We start from the raw sequence: 26,208 nt of genomic DNA on the forward strand, positions 1-26,208 counted from the left end.
TCCACATCTGTAAAGTGATAAACACCTGTACTATGTACCACACAGTTACTGCGGTCAGATGAAACTCTTTACTTAGAACAATGTTAAAATAAGAATCTATTATAAAATTGGAAAATAGAATTTACTACTGAAATTAGAAAATACACGGGGAAGATCAAATTAAACCAAGGAATCTCCACAATTATAAAAATTTCAGCAGTCTCTGAATTGTTCACACAAATACTTGGAAGTCATATTATTAATACAAATATACACTGTGTAATTTTGTTCATATTTAAAAAGAAAATATGGCTATGTTAGAATATTTAATCTAAAAATGAAGTAATATTAACTTTGAAGAAATCTACAGCATAAATTGTTTTTCATATGCAATCTATTCATTCTAAGTGACAAAATTTTAAGATTAAGGATAAAAAGAAAGGTCACATTGTCTTCTATCCCTAGTAAATTTAACTACTGTGTTTCAAGGATCTAATGCTAACTACCTCATTTTTATAAGCATTCTTATTATTGTACTTATTATTACTTAGGAATGTAAACAAAACACTTAACCTATACATATTAATTGTCCAAGTACTGAAAGGCATCTTTTGTCACATAGATTTTTGTCCCTTTTGTCATGTCAGTTTGTCACATGTGTGAGGGAATCAGTCTCTACGATAGCTCCCAATGATCAAGGTCAACTGTTATTAGGTTCCTTGTATAACATCCTCCCGAAATGTGTCAAGATTGTGATAAAAAAAAATACAGCAAAAATTATGATATAAAGATAGCACTGCTTCCATTTTATTAACTCACATGCGTTTTCTCTCTTGTCCTCTCTTTTATGCCTGATTACTTTGTAGAGGAACCACCAGTTCAGGATGAAGCCACCCAGACTGAAAAGAACACCTAGCAGGGAACTGGGGTTTCTAGATAATAGCCAAAGATGAATTAGGGACTAGGAACAACATCAGTGAGTTTGGTAGGAGCTCTCCCTTACCCTAGGTGACTGAAAGCTGCTTCACAAAACCAGAGCAAGGACCACTAGGTAGTCTATTCTTAGTTTTCCATGAAAAAACAGTAAGTGATCATGTGTTGAACAACATCTATCCTATCCCAAGTTATGTTTTTATATACTCCATTTAAATATCATAGTAGGTCACAATACATTTATTATGTATATTGACAGATTATATAGGAAACAGAGTCTTTGGGTACATGTCCATAGAGATCTATCTCAGCTGTACTGAGGAAACACCACACAGTGGCTGCAGCTTACTTACATTCCCACCAACAGTGCATGCATGTTTCCTGTTCCCCACATTATCACTAACATTAGTTGTCCTGACTATTTTTATTTAAAAAGTTTAATTTTGATAATTTCACACACAAGAACCATATTTGTATCATGTCCACCACTCCCTCTTCCTTCTCCAATTTCTCCCATGTTCACCACATTCCCTCTCAAATTCATGACCTCTTATTCTTGATTGTCTTACACACACACACACACACACACACACACACACACACACACACACACACACACCCCTACCTCACATACCCTTGATGAACAGGAGGACTTCTGCTGTGAGAAAGCATCTTATATTTACGAGAGGGAAGCTGTCCACATTACATCTCAACAATATGGTCACTAAACAAAACCAGCACAATAACACCACCAGCTGATATGACAACATGGATGGGAGACATCTTAGAAGGCTCCAGCCCAGGTGAAGAGCTACAGGCAATAAATGCCTGCTGAGAGAGGGAGAATCTATCTTCTCGAGGGAGGAGGCCCCTAAGAAGTTATCCAATCTCAAATGGTCGGTCTTTTGTTTCCTTAATCTTATTCACTCTGACTGGGATATAAAAAATCTCAAAAGTAGTTTTAATTTCCAATTCTGTAATTGGATATTATTGTAAGTGGGTACTATCCAGTTCTCTAATTGCCCAGGGATACAGAACACATTAAACACATTTCTTCACAATAGAAAATGCATGTCTGCTGGCCAATAAGCCAGGGTTGTGAGGTTCCCAGGCCCCAGGGGTGAACCTGTCACTATTATCTGCTAAATGGACATAGTACCAACTGCCATTTAAATTTAGACTGCTCTACCCATAGATTAATGCAGCATTCAGACTTCATCAGAGAACTTTATGCAGTGGTTAATGCAGAAACTCACAATGGCCAAAGTGTGGAAAATAAGTAGCAGTGGATTGTTCAAATACATATGGAACACCTGTATCACATTCCATCCCCAAGACTTCAGGATCATCACGGAAGAGGAAGTGGAAAGACTGTAAGAGCCAGAGGTAGAGGAGGACCTGAGCAAAACAGTATCTTCTGGACATGGCAGCTCCACTGCACTCACCAGTTCACAGAAACTGTGGTTGCCTGCAGAGGCCTGCTGTAAGATCAAATCAACATTCCAGGATGGAATAAAGAGGGGTCATGAGTCCCCATCCCAAATGAGGACCTATGGAGAGGTGGTGGCTCCTAGGGAAGGGAGAATCAGGTTTTTTAAGGGGGGAGGGTGATGGTGGTGGTAAGGATGACAATGATGACAAGATAACAGGAAGTTGGGCAGTGTAAGGAGGTGGGGGTGGACCTGGGAATAGCTAGGGGACAAATTTGGGATGAATATTATCAAAATACATTGTATGAAATTCTCAAGGAATTGATACAAATATTTTTAAAAGAGATTCACTTTCTAGATATCCATACTGAGCATATAACCTCTGTCATTTTGGGAAGAGCCATCCCATCAGGTGTAAAGGGATACATCACTGAAGTTTAAGTTTCATTTCCCTGATCAAGTTGAACATCTTTCTGAGTTATTTTTTAGCCATCTAAGTTTTACTTTTTAAGAAGAGTCAATTAAGCTCTTTGACTAGTGTGTACAGGTTACTGTTGCTCTAGATATGCTGGCTCCCTAGTATTTTACATATTAATACCATATCTGACCACTCTGACAAGTATCTTCTGCCATTTGTAAGCCGTCTTCATTTCATTGAGTTTTCCTCTTTGTTGTGAAGAGGAGTTTTAACAGGGATGACTCTAGTTATCCAGTTTTGCTTTTATTGCCTATATTTTGATGTTATATAAAAAAAAATTATTGTCAAAGGTTCTCCTTATGCAATCTTTAAAACATTCTGTAATTTCTGGTCTTCTTTGAAATATTTAATATATTTTGCATTGATTTTTGTATATGGTATGGGACAGAAATGTTTATTTGATCCTTTTTTTGCCTTTAAATATCCGTTTTCCCCAGCACTATTTACTGAAAACACTATGCTTCCCCCATGTACCAAAGGATCAGTAGACTGGGCTGGAGAGGTGGGTCAGTGGTTAAGAACACTTGCTGCTCTTCCAGAGGACCAGGGTTTGATTCCCAGAACCCACAAGGTAGCTAACAACCATCTGAAACTCCATTCAGAGAGGATCTTATTTTCTTTTCTGGCCTCTGAGGGTACTAGGCATGCACATAGTGCAGAGACATTCATGCAAGCAAAACACCAATACTCATACAATAAAAATAAATAAATCTTAAAAAAACTGTCCTTAGTGCATGAACTGGCTTTCTGGAACCTAGGGCCTATGCTGAGACATTTTGCTCAGCCTTGGTGTAGGGATGAGGGGACTGGACCTGCCTCAACTGAATCTATCAGTCCGAGCTGAATCCCCAGGGGAGACCTTGCCTTGGAGGAGGTGGGAATGGGAGAAGGATTGGGAGGGAAGGCTGAGGGGTGGGAGGAGGGAGGACAGGAGAATCCGTGGCTGATATGTAAAATTAAATTAATTATAAAACAAAAAAAAAGAAAAAGACACAATGAAGAACAAACCAAATTTACAAAGTCAAAAAAAAATTATTTTTTTTAAAGTTCAGTAGCCATGGTGGCCCGGGCTTACCTCTAGCTCCACTAACATCGACGCACACTCTTTTACAAGTGTTATAGCATTTTTATTAATATGTCTGTATAATAAGTTTGAAGTCAGGGAATCTGATATTCCTGGATATTTTTTCTTAATCAAGATTAGTTTTGTACTTGTGGTCTTTTATATTTCATTAGAATTTTTTTGTTTTCTTTCTTTTTTTGTAGAAAAAAAGAAAGCCCAAACCAGAGGAATTTTATTAGGTATTCCACTGAATATGAAGTTGCTTATAGAAGTATGGTAGTGCATCAGGTTATTTCTTCTGATCAATGAACATTAATGTATTTCCATTTACTTTTGTCTTCTTCATTTTCTTTCATAGATTTCTTTTACCATTTTCAGCATACATCTTTAACTTTTTATGCTTAAGTTAATTTTATTGTTTATGTTGTGAATGTCATTGCTTTCCCTTTTAGAGAGTTTACTTTAGCTGAGTATAATAACAGAACTGTAACCAGCAATCACAAGATAGAGGCAGAAGGATCATGAATCCTGGCTCTTTAAAGTGTTTGAGCAAATCTGCTGCTGAATTTCTCTACTAATATCTTAAATTGGTCACATCATTCTTTTTCTCCCAGGTTTTCTTTTTGTTGGATTGAACAGGAAAAGTATACTCAGCAAACTACTTTATAGTTTCTACATGTGTCTTATCAGTATCTACACTTACCTCCTCACAGACAGGAAACACCTGTTGTACTAGTCCAAGGACCACCATTAGAGTAGTGAGCCCAATTCATCCAACATAACCAAACTCAAACTCTGATTACTACTAGTGCTCAGTGGCCATATGAAGGTCATACAAACCTTTCTAATCCCTGACATGCCTTGGTGAACAAACAGTATCTATGTAAATCTGTGATTAAGGTTGTTATAAGAGCTCAAAAATAATGGAGCATACTAATCAGTAATGGGGAACCCACATTGACTCCCTTGTGTGGCTTGAGTTTTTGACTTAGGGTCAGAGAGTTCAAACTTGTTTTTGCTCCTCAGGGCTGAATACCAGGATGTTTTGCCAAAGGCCATGAACACCAGATGTCCTGAGAATTAAGGACGTGTTTACACTTGTGTGTTCCTTGAACCATGGTGTCCTTAAGATAAGGAGGTCTTTTTGCCTCCTTGCTTTCTGTATATAAAGGCCATGAGAAATAAATTCAGGGCTACAGTATTCACTGAGAGTCCTCCCAATTCTATTCTGTGTCTTGTCTCTTCTTAATCCATGCTCCCCTGTTCAGGTGCTGTTGGACAGGTAGACTGATCCCAACAAGTAAACATTTAAAGTATTTGGTAAGACAGTAACTATCCTATTTATATATTAAAAAAAATTATGTTCTCTGATCTCAATCCCATTAACATACTAGTATGTTTTCCATGAATAAGAAAAAAATCAGGCTCAGTTAATCATAAAATATAGGATCTATTTGAAACTTTGGTTGATGGCCTTACTTAATGAAAGCACAGTGACTTGAAGGTCCTTAACAAACATCTGTCCTTTCTACAGTACTGGCCTTGAAGTGGGAAAGGGAAGAGCATCAGGACACAGAGAGGGGCTCAGAAGCACATGCTCAGCTACCTGTGGGGCACCCTGATACATCTACGCCTTAGATGCAGGAAGACTTGCTCAAGCAACTTACACACAGCTCCGAATCTAGGTGATTAAAATCCAGGAAGGACTGAACTGTAATTCACATTTGGCCAAATCAAGCATGGTATTTTGTTCTTTGACTAATTATTACAGTCTGGAGATAATAATTTGCACACTCCCTAGGCCAAATATACATGACTTCAGTTTATAGTCCTAGAAAATAAGTCATTTTAGAGCCCAAAACACCTAAAGCCTAGAGATGTTAAGCTACTTATATCTTTTAAAAAGGCTTCTAGCAAACTCTAAAATGCTAACCAGAAAGAAGTTTCCCCTTTAACACTGTATTTACTACATCTAGAAATACTATTCCAGCAATGGTGACCAGACAAATCTCTGAAGTTATGTGAATGGAAGGTATGAGACTCAAAAGTTACAGTAGAACAGCAACAAGGCTCACTGGAGAGGCATACTTGTCAAGCATGATGTCCTGAGTTCAATTGTCAGGGCCCACATGGTCCAAGGAGAAAACCAACTCTTACAAGTTCTCCTGTAACCTTTCAGATGGCACCACGGCACATGCATGCATGTGCATGTGAGTGCGTATGCGTGTATACACACACACACACACACACAAACACAAAAAACTAAGTTGCAGTAACTGTGAAGACCTTCTGAAATTTCAAAAAGTCCTTAAATGAAATAGCATAACTACTGCATCAGAGAAAGTAGCTCCATGAAAGTCACTATTGGGACTAAGAACCTACATATCTGAGATGAACCATAATTGTCTAATTTAGCAAAGGGTTAGAAATTGGAACTGGATCACTTAAGACCCTCACTTTTTGTTCTAGGGGAGGGAGCTACTGAGAATTGAACCAAAACCCCCTAAACGCTACTCAAGCCCTCTACACTGAGCAACACCCAGTCTCCTGTGATGTGCTTGCTCACTGTGACTGTTACTAGGGTTTCAGCTGCTTTCCAAAAGTTGTCACATCGTGTTACTATGTATCAATTTTATCCATGCGCATTTTAACACGTCTGCCCCATGGAAGAAAGGCTGAGAAATCCACCACTGGAAAACTATTCCCTGAAAAACAGGTGCTGGTGGTTAGAGAAATAAGAGCCGCAGAACAAAAGGTTTTACCAACCAGACATGTCCCACGTCTCTTCACGTGTTATTATAAACAAGGGAATTTCATAGGCTAAAATAATATTCAAAATTATAAAACCATCTGTGAATAATACTAAAACAAACACTTGTAAGAGATTCAACAGATTTCAGTTGATAAATGAGGTTTGAAAGGGTAATAAAACTGTTTTATGGATAAAAGAGGACTTAGCTATTTTGCTTCCCAAGTAAGTATATTTTCCACTGAAAAGAAACATTATTGCATAGTTGTTTCTATTTTCTTAAATTCAACCAAGTCTCCTATGTCCTTAACACAAACAAAGTTCCAGCAGTTGTACAATTCAAACCACGTCTCCACAACTTTTCCTGGGCTACTTGGACAGTCCATGCCTCATAAAAGAATCTGTTTTACTGTCCTACTGCACCTACATGAGCATTTTTCAAATGCTTCCTGATATGGTCACCACTACAAGCAGTGTTCCATTCCCCTGCTGGTGAGTAAAGTCAATTCCTTCAGAAAAGCAGGTGGCTCCTTGGTTAGAGCAGAAAGTAACACATATCTCGGTCAAAGATGAGGACATGTACAGTTGTTAAGCTAAAAGCTCCTAGCATTCCTATGCTCTGTTTTTGCCTGTTAATGTATTCATGAACACGATTCATGTCATCATGTAAATTTTTCAAGTGTCTCAAGAGGTCTACTTATTTAAATTCAAAAAAAGGGCTTAGAGTCATGAGATTTCAATAACAACACTGTCCTTCATAACTGGGATAGATGAGCCAGTGGGACAAAAAGTATACTTAGCTTTATAGTAGGGATCTGACTCCAGGTAGAAAAGAAAACTATCTGTAAGACTACCCAGCCATGCTAGGAGTGGCTAGTCAAGGCAGGATGCCAGTACAGAGTGGTCCTCAACCAGAGTAGCCTCAGTTACTATATTCTAGAGCTCTAAAAAAAATCTATTTGCTTCCTTTTATGGCTTTTATCTTGCTTTTGAACATTTTTTAAGATTTATTTATTTTTATGTGTATGGTGCTCTATTTGCATGTACACCTGTATGCCAGAAAAGGGCATCAGATCCCAGTCTAGATGGTTATGAGCCACCATGTGGTTGCTGGGAATTGAACACAGGACCCCTGGAAGAGCTGCCAATGCTCTTAAACCCCTGAGGCAGCTCTCCACCTGCTTTTGAACTTTTTTATCCTTGTGGTTTTTGTTAAATTAGTGTGTTCTCTCATAGCTCAGTTAATATCCACAGAGATACTATTTTAAATACTTTGTCAAAAACTTGTAAATTTCCAAGCATTTGAGTTAGTTGTTGGGGTTTTATTATGTTCCTCTGATGCAGTTAGGTTTTTTCATTTTAGAGTTCCTTTTGTCTCTGCCTTGCTATCTGTTCATTTTTAAAAAATAGTCAATTCATCCAAGTACCACAATCTGGTTGCAATAGCAGAAGACCAGGGAAGCAGGTTACAGAAGTAAGAGTGGGGATAAAAAAAAAAAAAATACAACATTTATTTTTATAACTCCTTTTAGTCTCAGAACAACAACAACAAAATCTGCTTGAAAACAATCCACCAACTTATTTATTAACTTATTTAAAAACTGTAAAAGCTCACCCTTTCTAACAACTTTTGAAGCTTTAGTGTCTTCTCTTCACGTAGCTTTTCCCTCAACTGCTGGGCTTTCATGTGCTTCTCTTCATACTTCTTCTTAGATTCTGCGATAGTCCTATTAATACAGACAAATGAACAAGATATGCACGTGTTCACATGACAAGGCTAAATCAGAGATCTTTGAACTTCAAAACTCTCAATGTATACAGGATGCATCTCAGCCTAGTGCCTGTCATCTGGATAAATATGGAATGTCCTGATACATGACGCTGAAAATAGTCATGGAACAACTCCAGGTAATATCAAAATTTCCTTCTATTAGGCATTTCAAGAGAATTTTCAAAGGCCAGACCTTTTACGAGATGGTGAAGAAAGTTTTTCATGCATGTGAATTCCATGTCCTGGAAGTCTAGCTGGCTCCTCTTCTACAATATCCCCCCAGGATGTATTCTGACGCCAAGATTCACGAGCTAACAGGGGGAAAAAAGTTAAAAAGCAAAAAACATATATATATATATATATATGAAAAAAAGTTACTGTTTAGCCATGTACTTCTTTAACGCTAACTTTGAGATTTCTTTTTTTTTTAAATACACGTGTGTATCTGCACATGTATGTGGGGACTGGAGGACAATTAAGGGTACCATCCTCAGAAACCTCATCCACTTCCTTTGATACAGAATCTCTCACTGGCCTAGAGTTCACCAATTAGATGATGCTGCCTGGCCAGAAAGCCCAGAGATATGCTTGGCTCCATTCCCCTCACTGGGTTCATGAGCACATATGACCATACTTGGTATTTTTATTTGGGATTTGGGGACTGACCTCCACTGTTCAAGCTTGTAAGGCAACCACTTTACTTACTGAGCTATCTCCACATGAACATGACTTGTAAAAGCATTTCTACCTCAAATTATTTTACCTAAAAACTGCATATAAGGTATCTAGCATATCCCATTATGCCTATGAACCAAATACTCAAAGACATATACACACAATACCTTCATAATCTGCAAGAACATCATTCCAATCCATAGACATACCACAGAAAGATAGACTCCCACTGCCCATGCTAGCCTAGAATGTAATAAAAAATGAAAAATTATTTTTGCACTTAATATTATAAACTTTAAAATGAGCTATATCTTTTAACTTCTAGTAAACTTCACTGAACCAACCAAACAAAAACAAAATGACATCCCTTATATAGTCATAATTACCAAGTTAAAATACTCAGACTATGTATTTTAATAGTTTACTGGCCATCCACAAGAACAAATTAATTATATTTCACAACAAATAAACACAGAGCAATTCAAAAGTATTTGACAGTAATTATCAGGAATAAATGAAATATAAAAGTTATGGTTTTGTTCAAGAAACCCCCTCCATTAACATACATAACCTGAATACTTAGCCACAAAATAATACATCATTTGCTATTCACCAGTAAGATAAAACAAGAACAATACATTCTCCAGTCCCTAGAAATTATAGTCTGAGAAAAATTGGATTCTTACTTTCTGACAGACACAATTTCTTGATTTATAAAATGAGAATGAGAACTTCCTATTTATCAACTGTATCACATATGGGAATATTTTGTAATAGTGTTAAAAGAAAATTTTGCTATTGCTTATTATTTAAGCCACCACCACAATAAATTTTACTATTATTCAAGATTTTGAAACACTAAGAAGCTCACAGAAAAATCACTGTCATTGTCAGTCTCGATGTTAATATCGTTGTTTTCTTCAGCTTCGATTTCCCTAGTTAACTGCTCTTCTTCAGCAATAGCACTGGCAATGGCTTCTTCATTGGCCTTCTCTAGGCGATCTGCTAGTTCTTCCTTTTTAGCGAGAACTTCTGCCATGGACTATTAGGTTTTTAAAGACAAAAAACAGGGCAGAATCATGAAACATTAATGAATTTTTCTAGGATAATCATAAACTAAACATAGATATGAAAGTATCTATATAATAAAAAATGTTGACCTAGAATCAGAAAACCTGGATCCAACCCAAGCTCAAGCACGCATTAGCAGTATGACTTACAAGGTGCATGGAGCCAAGGACTTAGTTACTACTCCATGAAATGTAACAACAATCCATGTCTGACCTTCTTTACCAGATTGCTCTGCATGAGAAACTGTGAAGTTATGTAAATAACAGATATTATCTATGGGAAAGTGAAAATTTCATCTGAATGGCCAAATTCAAAACAGCTGCAGATCAAATATTTTCCTTAAAAATGAAACAAGGACAGTATGCGATGATAGGAACATGAAAAAAATGCAGGCTATAGAGACGATTATATTTTGAACATGTTTTTATAACCTAAAAATAATTATAATTAAACAATATGACTGAGAATTATCCATTAGTAAGTACTATGACTATCTCAGAATTTATACTATAAAGCCAAAGGCAAACACTAAAATAACAAAATGAAAATTTATGCTTAATAAACCAACAAAGTGGCCAGGTGGTGGTGGCGCATGCCTCTAATCCCAGCACTTGGGAGGCAGAGGCAGGCGGATCTCTGTGAGTTCGAGGCCAGCCTGGTCTACAGAGTGAGATCCAGGAAAGGCACCAAAACTACACAGAGAAACCCTGTCTCAAAAAAAAAAATTAAAAAATAAAAATACCAACAAAGTATATAAAACGATTTTAAAAAGCAAAAGATGGAACAATATATACATGAGTCAAAGGGAAAACAAATCCTAAGCTGATAATTGTAAACAAATCACATTACATATAGTCTAAACATCACCAATTAACCAGCTGAAACTGTCAAATGGGATCAAAAGCAACACTCAACTATGTTTCTCATAAGAAACTTAAAGATACAGATTTAAAGTAAATCACAATAATAAAGACAAAGAAAACCTGAGATAGGGAGCAAGTGGGGAATGACTGGGAAGAGCTGTAAGGAGTAAAGGTAAGGGGGAAATGATGTAATTATATTTTAATTTCAGAAAATAAAGACACCTGAGATAGTCACATCAAAGTCAGATTTCAGAGAAAAACGTATCACTAGAAACAAAGAAGGTCATTTCGTGAAGGAACAATTTATCATGAATGAAAGTCTCTTAAAATCTAATGAACTTAAGAGAGTTTCAAACTACACAAAACAAAAGAGATCTAAGAACAGCAACAACAACAACAAAAAAAAACCAATTGTGTAACTTCTTTAGAAAAAAACCTAGCAGTTCTCCAAATGGTTAAGCATGCAAGTTTATATGGCCCACCAGACTTGCAACTCCTTTATATGTATAGAGGAGAAATAAAAACATACAGACATAAAAATTGTATACTCATAATAGCTAATAGCCAAACACTAAAAATGGCCTAAGTGTACAACTGAAGAATAGAAAAGTACAGTATTGCATATCCATATAACAGAATATTATTTGGTTGTAAGAATTAATAAAACTTAAAAATAGGCTAAAACATGGATATGTCTTTAAAGCATTAGGTACATAGTCTACTCTTGCCATATCTAAAACAGGCAAAGGAACAGACACAGAAGGCAAGTTAGCAGGCCAGGGATGGTACCCAGTTTCTCTTAAGGGGAATGGCATGTTGTTACATATTATGGTAATGGACAAACAAGTCTGAGAATATATTTTAAGAACATTTCATTCTAAGCTTTAAATGGATAAATTATGTTATATAAATTACAACTCAATTTTATTTTAAAAAATCAGTTACATTGAGAGAAGTCAACAGCTGTCTCTAAAATGACAGAGTATGAAGACAGAAAATAAGTAAGACTACAGAAGACATGAAGATATTATCAACAAAACTGAACTAGATATTTTCCCAAGTGAAATGAAAACACATGTTCACACAAAGATTCATGAATAGGACTAAGGATATGGCTCAGTGGCAGAACACTTGCCTAGAATGCACAAGGCCCTGTTTCAATCCTTAGTACTGCCAAAAAGAAAAAAGAAATGTAGACAATATTCATGTCATTTCTAACCAAAACAAAAACTAGGAGCAACCTACCTGTCTATAAACCAAAGAATGAACAAACATTGTACTGTGTGTACAAAACAAGCTACTGCTGAAGCTGAAAAAGCAACGGACTATTATACACACCTCATGGAAGACCCTAGAAACTACCATGCTGCTGAAAGATGCCAAAGAATATATGACTTAATTTATATCAAATTCTGAAAATTCAAACTTCAACATAGTAAAAAACAGGAGAAGAGGATACAGGGGAAGAGGAAGAAGGGAAAAGCAGGATTGGAGGGAAGGTTGTGGAGAAGAATGTGGGAACTCTGAGTGCACTCCCTGGTTCAGGCTCTTGGTTATAGTGGTGGTTTCAAAGGTATAAGCACAGGAAAAGTTCATCAATTTGCATACACTAAGTATGCAAAGACTACTAAAAGTCAATTACAATGCAATAAAATTATGTCAATCTACAAAAACTTAAACCCCAGGTTTTAAGTAATGTGGAACAGAATCTACACATCTGTATTTTTGGGGCTTCCCTTCCTCATTCAGTAACAGGCTCCCTTCAAAATATACAAAGAAGAACAACAACAAAACAAAAAACTCACAAAGGCTGTCCCCAAAGAACAGAATGAGTTAGGAAGTTTAAAGACTATTACTGTGCATCATACATTCCTTCTAGAAGCCTGAAAGTCCTACAGAAAGTGGCTGTTACTAATGTGCCACACAACATAAAAACAATACCTAAATTCCAAACATCAAAGAGTTTGTGTGTGTGTTTGCAAAAGGTATGTTAGTACATAGATCTACTGTTTCCTCATTGTCTCAATTTTATATTTATTGAAATATATTTCTATTTGAAACATGAAAATCTGAGATTCAGATCTTGGACCAGAGCTTATGAATGACACACTGATTCAGCATCCATACACAACTTTATATTCAGGTGGTGAGATACAAATAATTTACTATTATTTTAAACAACTTTTCAAGAAAATTTGAAAATTCAATTCTAAAATGTTAGAATCAATAGAAACTAGATTTATAAGAGTATATTATTATAATATCAGCCAAGGTTAGCTTTTTCAAATGTTTTTATTAGCATATATTTATTAGACACAATAATGGGCTTTTATAACATTTTAATGCACATCTATAATGTATCTTCTCACGAATATTTTTACTCTTTGAGAATTTCATGAAGTATATGACATTCCCATTGCCACCTTCCCATCCCTTCCCACTTAAGTAAGGATTTCTTCTTCTTCTTTTACCATCAAACTGAGTTTGTGTTGCCCAGCCAGTCTTGGAAATAGGGCCTCCCTATCAAGTGGTCGACCTCATTAAAGAAATGTGATCACATCATTAAATAAAACTGACTCTCCCTCTCCTAGAAGCTTCCAAGTGCCATAGTTCCTGAGCTGGTGGTGGAATTTCATGTCTTCCTCCTGACCCCCTATGCTGGAGTTCTGCAAAGTCTTGGGCATGCTGTCACAAGTGCAATGGGTTCACACGTGCAGCTGCCTTGTTGTGTATGGGGAACAGTGTTTTCTTGACATTACTGACCACCTCTGGCTCTCACAACCTTCCCAAGGCTCAGGGATCTCTGTAGAAAAGTTTGGCTTTTTAAATAAATATTAAGGCTCAAACTCGGGGCCCACACATTCCAAGCAAGCACCCTATTACTCAGAAAGATTCCCAGTCAATTTTTAGGAATGGCTCTGTTAAGTAATTTGGGTTTTTGCTTTATTTTAACTAGTCTTATAACAATATCATACTGAGAAACAAAATAAAAATCAGTTTTCTCATCATTGCAAGAAATCTTTGTTTCTCCCCACTTAAGAAACTTCATGTGACACTACTAAAACAACCCATGAGAGCCCCCCACAATCAAATCACAAAATAAACAACTTAATATGCTTTCTAGCTGCAGAAACTTAAAAATATAAATATGACAAATCTTACACCTTACGTTAAAGTAATTACTTGCTTGGTCTTAATTGTGTTAAATGTTTTAAAGTCCATTACTAAAAGACACAAGAAGAGAAAAGCTCACACAACTTGTTAAAGGAACTAAACAGTATGTTTGTTATTGCTGCCATGTTCATTTCCTTTTCTTTACTTAAACATCTCATGTCAATTTCCTACTAGAGTTTCTGTGATTATCTCTTAAAATGTAGAATTTTACCTAATGTCACTTGCAGATATCCTAAATTATTAAATTTTAAAAGAAATTATTATATATAATTGCCTTTGAAAAAATAAAATGAGGAACCCAGGAAACGGTTCATTTGGTAAAGTACCTGCCACTCAAGCATGAGGATCTGAGGTCAGGTGTCCAGCACACACACAACACAGGCATAGCCGTTCCTATCAGTAACCTGGGAGTAGAAGTGTGGGGCAGGGGAGTGACGGAAACAGGCAAATCCCCGGAGTTCATTGCCTAGCCGTCCTAGCCACCCTAGGAATTCCAGGTTTAGGAAGCTTCCCTGTCTCAGTCAGGGAGAGGAGCAATAGAGGAAGTCATACTGACACTATCAGCACCCACACAAATGTGCATGCACAACCATACCATGTACACACACAGACAGACAGATAGATAGATAGATAGATAGATAGATAGACAGACAGACAGACAGACAGACAAAAGGGAAAGGTTACACAAAGGGAAAGGTTAAAATATGTATATATAAATTACAAAATAAAATTTGAATCATAATGTATCTCATTTATATATGTGCCCATTTCTTTAAAATGATACTTGCCAGGCAGTGGTGGCGCATGCCTTTAATCCCAGCACTCGGGAGGCAGAGGCAGGCGGATCTCTGTGAGTTCGAGGCAAGCCTGGGCTACAGCGCAAGCTCCAGGAAAGGCACCAAAACTACACAGAGAAACCCTGTCTCGAAAAACAAACAAACAAAAAAAAAGATACTTAAGGAAAGCTGGTTAAGTATTACTTTGGATCAGTCCCAGGGTTGAGGTGTAGTAATATTAAAATGAGAAATAGGAATAGATGAGCAAAAATTAAGTAATCATACAAAAACATAAAACTACAGATAATCAATGCATTTTCAAAGATTTGGGACTAAAAATAAATAAATTTCATCTTAAAGACCAACTCCAACTGGTTTTGAAGGCCCAATTCTGCAAACCTAGCACTTGGGAGGTGTAAACACAGTCAGGAGTTCAGTGTCATCCTCAGTTATATAACAAACTGACAGTACACAAAACCTTGGTTGAAAAACCAAAACCAAAGCAAAGCAAAAGACCAGCAGGCGTCCTTTCCATATATAGGAATGCCAGATGTTAAAGAAAAAGCCTTTGCTGGTATAGAGTTAGTTTTCTTTTCCTTTCTGGTTATCTGTCTAGCGTGTGTGTGTGTGTGTGTGTGTGTGTGTGTGTGTGTGTGTGTGTGTGTGTCTGTGTGTGTGTGTGTCTGTGTGTGTGTGTGTGTGTGTCTGTGTGTGTGTGTGTGTGTGTGTGTGTGTCTGTGTGTGTGTGTCTGTGTCTCTGTGTCTGTGTGTGTCTGTGTGTGTGTGTGTCTGTGTCTGTGTGTGTGTGTCTCTGTGTGTCTATGTGTGTGTGTGTGTGTGTGTGTGTGTGTGTGTCTGTGTGTCTGTGTGTGTGTGTCTGTGTCTGTGTGTGTGTGTGTGTCTGTGTCTGTGTGTGTGTGTGTGTGTGTGTCTCTGTGTGTCTATGTGTGTGTGTGTCTCTGTGTGTCTATGTGTGTGTGTGTGTGTGTGTGTGTGTGTGTGTGTGTGTGTGTGTGGTTTTTCAAGACAGAGTTTCTCTGTGTAGCCCTGGCTGTCCTGGAACTAGCTCTGTAGACCAGGCTGGGCTGAAACTCACAGAGATCAGACTGCCTCTGCCTCTGCCTCCAGATCACTGGGATTAAAGGCATGTGCCACCACTGGCCAGCTAGGTTTGGTTTCTTCATCCTGGACTAAAATGTATTTGATCAAATCACATACAAACTGATTCTGAACAAGTTTTAACTGTTGTATTACCATTTTCATCCTCTACAAATCAGCTAGAATCTTAACTATATGAAAGTATTACTGTAAGAAAAATGTGGAAATGAACTGACATATAAACCTGTTTTGTAAAATATCAAGTTATAACACAGATTGCTATTATGTAAATGTCTTCCTTTTTAATATAGTTGTACAGAATTCCGACAAGTTGTTCTTACCAAGTCAGCAGCACTCACATTTGAAATATCTGAAGGGTCTGTCTCATTCACTATTCCTGCTTTCTCGGCCAGAACTCTGTCTTTATCTGTTGGCAAAGCCGTGGTGGCTTGTTGAGTAACAGCAAGGCATACTGCATCACTGTGAACGGTTGGTATTTCAGAAGTATGCATTGAACTGTCTTGACTACTACCAGAATTCTTGACATCATCCAATATACTCACTGTGAACTAAAAACACATACTTTTAGAATAAACCAGAGACAACTTTCAAATGTACCAAATTTTAGATTTTGTAAAAGCTAGTTCTGCTTAACCTACCAACTATGAAGTAGCACTTACCTAATAGAAAAGTCCCCTCCCCACCCCCAAAAGCTTAGCACAGCAGAAGGAAGGAAACCATTCAGTTGCAGAAACTTTATCTACATGCCCACTATGTGTTGAACATCATCTTTGGTACTCTGAGAAATGATGCTATATAAATTGCAACATTTCCTTTCAGTAGACTGGCTTTATTTTAACATTTATTATGTATGTTTGCATATGTACACATATACGCACTTGTCACTAAGCTGTGTGATCAGGGAACAACTTGCATGAATAGATTCTCTACTTTCCTATGTGGGTTTTGGGTATTAAACTCAGGTCACTGGGCTTGGCAGCAAGTACCTTTACTTGCTAAGTCATCTCACCAGCCCTAACAGGCTAGTTTTTAATGAGCATTTCATATCTCTCACAAGGAAATCTAGTCACACTCATAATGCTAACTGCTGTACTCATTTAACCAAAGGTATTATGCAGTCATTTGTGAACTGTCTAATATCAAGTGGAAGGAAACCAGCATCCTGAAAATGTCCTGATATCATTTTTTACTAAAATACATTTTGGGGCAGTTTACTTACAATTATCAAACTTGTCCTCTTTAAAACATGACCTCATAAATCTTTGAAATTTTGGGAAGAAAACTGAAAAAGACACCCTATAGATATTCTCAGAAAGAAAGTTGAGCTAATAGAACACTTCTAAAATACCCAGTGTGACTCCTCTCGCAATTTATGTACTTTAGATTTAGATGTCCCCCATTTCCCCCTCAAGAGTAACACACATGGCCAACAGAAATGTGAAAATACAAAAGGACACTAACATTGACTTAGACTACCTACATATCCATTTTAAAATCTAATTTAGTAAATACAGCCAAGTCAATTTTCACATTCCAACAGATTTAAAAAAAAAAAAAACAGTGCTTTATGTTCCAATTTTATTTCAAGTCAAAGAACTAAAACCTAAAATTGTGAATTTAATACTCACATCACTTCTAAATAAGCATTAATAAACATTGCAGTGGCCATAAAGTTCCCAGTTTAATGAACTGTTTCTAAAAATATAAAACTTGGCCAAGTCTCACAAGCTACTCTAGACATCCTACTATTGGTCAGAACTTAGCATCCAAAGTGTTGATTTTAACATAAACATCATTTAAATTGGGTCATGCTGTTTACAATGTTATCAACATTATTAACCTGCCAGTCACCATGGTTTGTAATCTTCTTGACAATATTTATATTAGCATTACTGGTGTTTATAGCATAGTTGACTATTTATTAAAAACTCAGTATTATTTATCTACGAAATCAAAGCTACACCATAAAATGAAGTTGAAAAAAGATATAAACACCCTAATTCCATTTTTAGAGTGACAGTGAAGAATATGAATACTGTTCTTACTGACTTCCATCAAAACTAAGCTCTTACACTGTAATCTTATGGCAATGTTTGATTTACACAAACTTTCTCTGTATGAACTACTCTTTAAATCTCAAAAATATATTTATTTCAATACACAAATGTCATTAATCTCCATATCAAGTTAGAGTTTTAAGTAAGACACATCAGTAAAATTCCTGATGATAGGTAAAATTTAAAAGTGAATTCTTCCCAGGCATGATAACAAATGCTTAGAATCCCAGCACATAGGCAGTAGAGGTAGGAAGAACATAGGAATCACAGGTTACATTCAGTGTAACCTATCTCAAAAGCAGCAAGACTTGGGCATTGTGCCGCACACCTCTGATCCTAGCACTCAGGAGACAAAGGCAAGTGAACCTCTGTGAGTTCCAGGGCAACCTGGTCCACATAGTAAGTTCCAGGCCCACCAGGGTTATGTAATAACCTGTTTGAAAATAAAAAGCAGAAAGAGAGGGAAGTAGGAAGGGAAGGGAAGGATGGAGAGAGAGAAGAAAGAAGAGAGGGAGGGAGGAAATAAAAGAAGGAAAAGAGAGGTAAAGAAGGAGGAAAGGGGAAAAGGAGGGAGATCTCTTCACTAAGTATCTCCAAGCATTTGAGTTTCTTAAAGTTACAGCCAATAAATATATAATGACTATGTTCTACATATCTCAAATTAGAACATTATGGAAGGTATCACTTGAAGAAGCTTGCAACCTCACAAAGACAAAACACCTACAGTGAAGAGCTCTAGCACATCAAGAGTACTGTAATAGTAGAGCCTTGTCATGGCCAGCCTTGGTAGTGCACACTTGTGGCTCCAGGTGCTCGGAAGGCTGAGAAAAGGATCACAAGTTCAAAATCAGCCTGGGCTACAAAGTGAAGTCAAGGCCAACCTGAGCCCCTTGGTAACATCTTGTCTCAAAACAAATAGTTTTTTAAAAAAATGTAGCTCAGTGATAGAGCACTTGCCTGGCATGTTCATGACCCTACAAGGCTCACTTCCCAATACCAAAAAGGAAAAAATAAAAGAAAAAAGCAAGACCAAGAAGTTGAGGATTATTACCAAGGAGGAAAATATCTTTTGGATAAAGATTAACTTAAACAGTACTCTAAACTGAAAATATTACAACTATTTTATGAATGATTTGTTTCGATCCTTTCTTCTGATAACAAGATGACATAATAATATGTCATTATTAATTTTACATAATAATTACACCAATGAATGAGAAATTGTATATAAATATCTAAAAAGTGTATGAGTTCTTAAGTCAAAGAAGAAATACTGGGAACCTTAACTTCAAAAAGGATACTTAACATTGACATTTGCAGACGGTTAAAGCAGAACAATTTCAATGGTTCAATGTCCTTTTTTAATGATACTAAACCCCAAATGAAGCAAAAGAACACCATCTGAGCCAATTATAATAAACCTGGTCAATTACAATCATTGTGACATTAAGTGAAATCACTTTATTTCTGTCATAAAGAGATAAAACAAAGTGAACTATAGACAAAGAATGACTAAACAAGGAACACTGTTTACAAAGCAAAACAAAACAAAAAAGCTGCAATGAGGTCTTCCAAACACTTCAAGTCATGAAAGCCTAAGAAAGAACTGTCCCTAATGAAAACAGTAAAGAAGCTGGCCAGTGGTAGCACACGCCTTTAATCTCAGCAAGCTGGAAGCAGAGGCAGGTAGATCTCTGTTATTTTGAGGCTAGCCTGGTCTACAGAGTGAGTTCCAGGGCAGGCAAGGCTACACAGAGAAACTCTGTCTCAAAAAAACAAAACAAAAAAAAAAAAGAAAGAAAGAAAAGAAAAGAAAAACACTGAAGAAACAAAACCAAACGTACTACAAGATTCTAGATGAAACCATCTAAATCAGGAACGAATAATCTACAAAGACGATCAGTAGGGCCATGCATAGTAGCATATTCCTGCAGCCAGAACTCAGGAGGATGAAACAGGATGATCAGGGGTTTGAAGTCAGCTTGGGCTACACAGCAAGACTGTCTCAAAACAAAAAAGCAAACAACAAAAAACAAAAAACAGCTAGTCATGGTAGGATAGAACTGCAATGTTAACCCTTGAAAGGCTGAAGCAGGAGGTTAGTTAAGTTCGAGGCCAGCCTGAACTACATAGTAATTCACCCCTCCCATAAACAAAGGGGCAGTAGGCAAGATGGCTCAGTGGGTAAAATGCCAAACAAAGATGGCAGAAGGAGAAAAGCAACTCTTGGAAGTTGTCCTCTGACCTCCATAGGTATACCATAACACACACAAATAATAAGTGCAATCTTTAAAAAAAAAATTAAGCTTTTAAAATTTTAACATAATACTAAAAACTTAAGACAAATGTTCAGTTGGAACTTCCAGCTCACCCCTGCATGATCCAGAAAGCCTCATTCATGTTTCTCCCCAAATCCTGCCTACTCAGAGAATCTCCGAACAAAGAAAAGGCCCAGTTCCCTATTCTTGGTGGCTATTGAAGCTTCTTCTTCTGAAGTTGCCAGCTGCCCAAGTCCCTGCCTAAAGTGCTCAGCTTTTGAGCATATCTGGGCACAAACCCAGCTAGTGGCAGACACATCATTACCCCTTATCTACAACCTATATAAGCTCACTGCTTTCATTTGTGGACACAGCTTCTCAGGCCTCCATGTCTGGGACTGGAGAACCCACCCAGGAGTTGCTTTGCTCAAATAAACCTGTTGTTACACTTTTTCAGTTTGGCTTGATCTGGCTTACTGTCTCAGCAGAGAAACCTATTATGGGGTGGAGGTGGGGGGTGTAGAAAACCTATTAACAATAAGAAAAATCTGAATATTGACCACATACTAGATAGTGTATAAATGTTAAATTCACTGAACTTCATAATATAGCTATATAAAAGAATATATCTGTTTTCAGAAGTTACATGCTATGGTATAAAAGTAGATGGCTTTGATATTGGCAAAGTATAGACAGACATGCAGACAGAGAAAAAAAGAAAATGTAATAAACATTAACTTGTGAATCTAAGTAGGGGGTAAATTCACCAACCTAATCTTAAACTTTCCCTAAGACCTCAACTTTTAAAATGAAGAATTAAGTGGAAAGGATGAGACACCCTATCACACACAGACATCTTTGAAAACAGCAGTGAGGGTTTTCAGAATACATTACCTGAGTTCTCTCTGCAAGAGGATGGTCAGAGGAGTGTGATGAGTCTTTGGACAGAGATTCAAGAACAGAAGGTCTGTCTTCGACAAGATCACCTTTCTGTGTCCTTTCTCCAGGTAAAAGGCATACATTTTCCTTATCACTGTCATCCTTTGATCTTAAGGTTTCCGTCACTAGTGAAACTCTTGGCATCACTGCTGTGGATCGGGGACGAACTGGCCTTCCTCTCTGAACAGTCTCCCATCCTTCAGCATCTTTCCGTTCTATATAATTAAGGGAAGAAAATAAATCAAATTTTCTTTATATGATAAAAATATTGGGAAACCAATAAAACAGCAATGTTTTCCAATCTGATTTTATTAATTGCTCCTTTCTAATTGTTTTCCCAAAAATGTTTTAAGGCAAATTCTAGACATTACTGCACTCTTACTCAGTCTGTTTCTTAACAGAAAGCATCTTTAATATTATTAGTATACTCAGCAAAAGTAATAATGCCATAAATCACATCAATTCTATATTCAATTTTTAGTCATGCTTAACTTTATCAAGCTAAGATATGTTATTAAGTATATCTTATTTGTATTTAAATATAATGCAAATTAAAAGAGAAATCATAAAATGAATAAAAAAAGAGAAAACTGAATTATAAAATTAAAAGAGTGTGCCGGGCGGTGGTGGCGCACGCCTTTAATCCCAGCACTCGGGAGGCAGAGCCAGGCGGATCTCTGTGAGTTCGAGGCCAGCCTGGACTACCAAGTGAGTTCCAGGAAAGGCGCAAAGCTACACAGAGAAACCCTGTCTCGAAAAACCAAAAAAAAAAAAAAAAAAAATTAAAAGAGTGTAACAAAAAATTTCATTTTCCAGTTAATTTAACCAGTTCCACTTCAAACCATGATGATTAATCACTTCATTCTTTAAAAGAAAGAAAAACATTACTGAAAACTTGGATCTAATCCATTAGTCATGACAGCCAACACAAATACTATCATATAATTAAACAACTGACGCAAGTAAAATGTAGTATTTCAAAATAAAAACTATACAAAGGTCTCTTGGAAACACAAAATAATTATAGACAAATTACATCTTCAATGAACCTTCAGTGAAAACTATATTGATAAATTATTCCCATAATAATAAATGTATAAGAACAGCAAATCATGGATTAAACTGTCTGAGTTACTCTAAACAGAATGTTAGAACAAAAGTACAAAAACTAAAAATTACACTCCCTTTCACAAGCTTGTATGTATAAATTTTCCACTATTATGAATTTCATTAGTAAAGTTGCATTCAACTCAATTCAATACACTAATTGAAGAAGAACTGAAATACCCCACCTGGTTGTGATGAATTACTTATCACAATATTAAGTTCATTATGCTTGATTAGAATATTAATATTAGTGTTCAAGAGACAACCTTCCTATAAGTTCTATGTTAGGTCTTTTTGTTTTCGAGACAGGGTTTCTCTGTGTAGCTTTGCGCCTTTCCTGGAACTCGCTTTGGAGACCAGGCTGGCCTCGAACTCACAGAGATCTGCCTGCCTCTGCCTCCCGAGCACTGGGATTAAAGGCATGCACCACCACCACCCAACCCATGTTAGGTCTTGATGTTAAGATTATGCTAACATCATAAAATATAATCTTTTCCCCTTAGGACAGATTTTCAAAGGTTTGATATTTTTATTTTACAATTTAGAAGAATTCACAGGTACAAGTCATCTTGAACTATGATCTTCTTTGTGAAAAAGTATTTCAGATTCACATTTTTTTCAAGTTATTTATAAAGTCCTTTCAAGCTTTTCTAATTCTTATGATGCAAATTTGAAGTTATGGTTTAAGAATTTTGCTAATTTCTTCTGATTTTCCAAATCTGAGGTATAATGCTGCTTTAATACCCTATTACTATCTTATCAATACTGGTACAATCTCTACAACATTCCTTTTTTCTCTTTTTTTCCTTCATCCATATTATTAGAGTCTGGTCATTTTATTCATCTATTTGAAAAATATTTTTAACTTTATAACTATTTTTCTTTTTAAGTTCCTTAGGCTTAACCTTTTCTTTTGAAAATTCAAAGGGTATTTTAGTTTTTCTTCTTTATCTCCTAAGTTCTTAAACATTTACCTTCATTCAACTCACTTTCTCAAATTTTCACTGAGATGTCCTTTCTGACATTATTCAGAAGTATCTTATAAAGTCCCAAATTCTTCAGAATTATACAGTTATCATTTTACAATTTGCTTCTAACTTAATTCCATGTGATTAGTAACAAAATACATTTTATTTCTATTTTATGGAGGGTATGCACATGTGCATTTATGGGAGTCAGAGGCCAACTTTCAAGAGTTGGTTCTCTCTTTCTACCCTGTGGATCCTAGAGATGAACTCAGGCCATCAGTCTTGGCAGCAAGCCCTTTACCTACTGAGCCATCTCACCAGTAACGCTCCACCTCCCAAATGATTTAAATCACCTGAAATTTCCGAAGACTTTCTAACAACCCAGTGTATTTTAATTTGGGTAAATGTTCCATGTATATGTATTTAGACTTAATAGCTCAGGTCATAAAAAAAGAACTTGAATGAAAATTGGCCTTTTTCTGCCAAAAACAGCCATAAAAACTAGACAAAATATATAAACGAGCTGTTTAAAACACTGGAAAGCAACCAGCATAAGCATGTCTTAAGGAACTACAATTCCTGAGTGAAGGGAATGGCAGCATCAGACCTACATGCACCTTAGCATTTTGACTGAAGACATTTGGGATTAAGAGTCCAGTGAAATGAGTTGTAGCAAAAGCCAGCATTCCTGGCTGGGTGAAACAGATATTAAGAGTCCAGAGGCAAAGCCTTACAGAAAATGGGGGATACTACAGAAAACTAAGAAAAAAAATCTGCATTCAATCTTCCCAAAGGTGCCTGACAGCTCCTCAGCTTTTTGTATACAAGGCAAGACTCCAAGAAAGCAACAGAAAGCAGCAGCTGGACTGTTAATAACAAGTTAAGCAAAAACTGAAGCAACTGTACAGTGCTGGGAAACAAAACTGGAACTTAGGAATGGAGTGGGGTTGTGAGTACCCCAGGGTTTTCAATGGAAATCTCAAAAAGAATAACAGACCTAATACAATCTCAAGCCAAACCCTGATAGGATTAGAACACAGTACTCAGCCTCTTCTCTATCATCTTCCCAGACAGAAGAGGAAAAAAAGCCCTATAATTCTGTGTGTTTAGAGGATGGGGGGCAAGTATCTGTGTAGGTTTGTGTGAGGGAGGGTGCGTGCATGTGTGTGTGTGTGTGTGTGTGTGTGTGTGTGTGTGTGTGTGTGTGTGTGTGTGTGTGTGCGCGCGCGCGCGCGCACGCGCAGACCAGAGATTGATTGTGGATGTCTCCTTCTATTGCTCTCCATATTTGTTTTATTAGGTATGTTGTCTGTGCATGGTGGCCATGGCAATTCAGAGGACAAGTTTCAGGAGTTACCACTCTCTTTCCACTATGGGAACTAGAAACTGAACTCAGGTCACCAGGGTGACTACTGTCCAGGCCTATAACTCCTCAATAGCCTTCTCATTGTTGTGGCTATAGCCACTACCACACAACCACTTGTTACTGTTGTGGTTGCTACTACCATGACAAACACTGCCACGGTCCCCTCCTCCTATTACCAGCTTGATCCACTGGTTATATGGCCTGGAGGGGCTGGGATATAAACGCAGGACTGTATATATTTTTGCACCATTCACAATAGTGCTCCAAGTTCTGCACCAATCTCAAGTCTGGCACAAGTCCAAACGTAGGCTTTGAATTACACCTGTCAGGGGTTTCTGTTGAAAGGGTGGGGTAATTTATTCTCCCACCTAGGCCTTAGTGAGAACTGCTGCAGGTGAAAAGGTCACCAGCTGAGGATGGTGCAAGTTGTCTGAGGCAGCCATGTCTAGTGCAGACCTTCTGAAAAAGGAGTCACAGCTTCAGGTGCAGTGGTTCTTATAGCTGGAATAAAGCATTCTTGAATGGCAGATGATTTCAAACAGCAGGCTGACTTACAGGCAGTCTCTCCATTTGCCCAGGGGCTGTTCATCAGCTTCACACTTGAAGCAGCATACATTAAAACGACTCTGACAACTGCCTCTTGGGAAGTTGAGTGGCCACTTCTAAACAGTTCAAATTATTAAAAGAGGGAAACTCCAAGGAATAACTATATCAAGGAATTAACATTAAACCAGCATTCTTACCAGTGCTTAACAGGACCTTTTTCCTACTGTGTTGAACATCATTTAACTGCCTATCAAATATCCTTACGGACGATTGGATATGGCCCAGGAGAACTTTAGTACTGAAGGCTTTTAGGGAAAAGAACCGTTTAAGAATTTGGAAATGACAAAAATATAAAGTGCCCCAAACATACAAATGGCTAATGATTGAAGAGAGGGTTTACTGTACTGATTGGATTAATGCATGGACATACATGGTGTGGTGATATTTTGTTTGTGATCTAACATATAGAGTTTGCCTGAAGATCAGAGGGGGGAGCTAAGCTACAAGTTAGCCACAGAGGCCAAGCAGTGGTGGCACACACCTTTAATTCTAGCATTCGGGAGGCAGAGGCAGACAGATGTCTGTGAGTTCAAGGCCACCCTGGGCTACACAAGATTGACTCAGTCTGAAAAAGAAACAGAGCCAGGCAGTGGTAGCACACGGGCCTTTAATCCCAGAACTAGGGAAGTTGAGACAGGAAGTGATATGGCTGGGCAGAGAAAGGAATATAAGGCAGGAGGAGACAGGAACTCACTTTCTATTTAGGCTGAAGATTTCGTAGAGGTAAGAACTTGTGGCTGGTTGCCCTGCTTCTCTGGTCTTTCAGTTTTTACACTGATATCTGGCTCAGATTTTTCAAAACAGCTGTGATAAGTGTAGAAAGACA

At 37.2% G+C, this 26,208-nt stretch overlaps 1 protein-coding gene across 4 annotated transcripts in view; it reads right to left on the minus strand.

Moving 5' to 3' along the window:
• Window positions 1–26,208, minus strand: part of Scaper (S-phase cyclin A associated protein in the ER) — a 379,070-nt gene that overhangs the window by 294,547 nt on the left and 58,315 nt on the right. For 3 of the 4 annotated variants that reach the window (XM_052760973.1, XM_052760990.1, XM_052760982.1), the window contains exons 9-14: window positions 21,291–21,550; window positions 16,402–16,629; window positions 9,950–10,120; window positions 9,246–9,321; window positions 8,597–8,714; window positions 8,248–8,359 (exon numbers count right to left, since the gene is read on the minus strand). In XM_052760973.1, the coding sequence (XP_052616933.1) occupies window positions 8,248–8,359; window positions 8,597–8,714; window positions 9,246–9,321; window positions 9,950–10,120; window positions 16,402–16,629; window positions 21,291–21,550 (965 nt within the window). The remainder of the gene's footprint in view (window positions 1–8,247; window positions 8,360–8,596; window positions 8,715–9,245; window positions 9,322–9,949; window positions 10,121–16,401; window positions 16,630–21,290; window positions 21,551–26,208) is intronic. The other variant, XM_052760997.1, reaches the window with a different exon arrangement.

The sequence above is a fragment of the Peromyscus californicus genome, unplaced genomic scaffold (assembly GCF_007827085.1).
Source record: "Peromyscus californicus insignis strain IS unplaced genomic scaffold, ASM782708v3 Scaffold_11__1_contigs__length_118956290, whole genome shotgun sequence".
Classification (NCBI taxonomy): domain Eukaryota; kingdom Metazoa; phylum Chordata; class Mammalia; order Rodentia; family Cricetidae; genus Peromyscus; species Peromyscus californicus.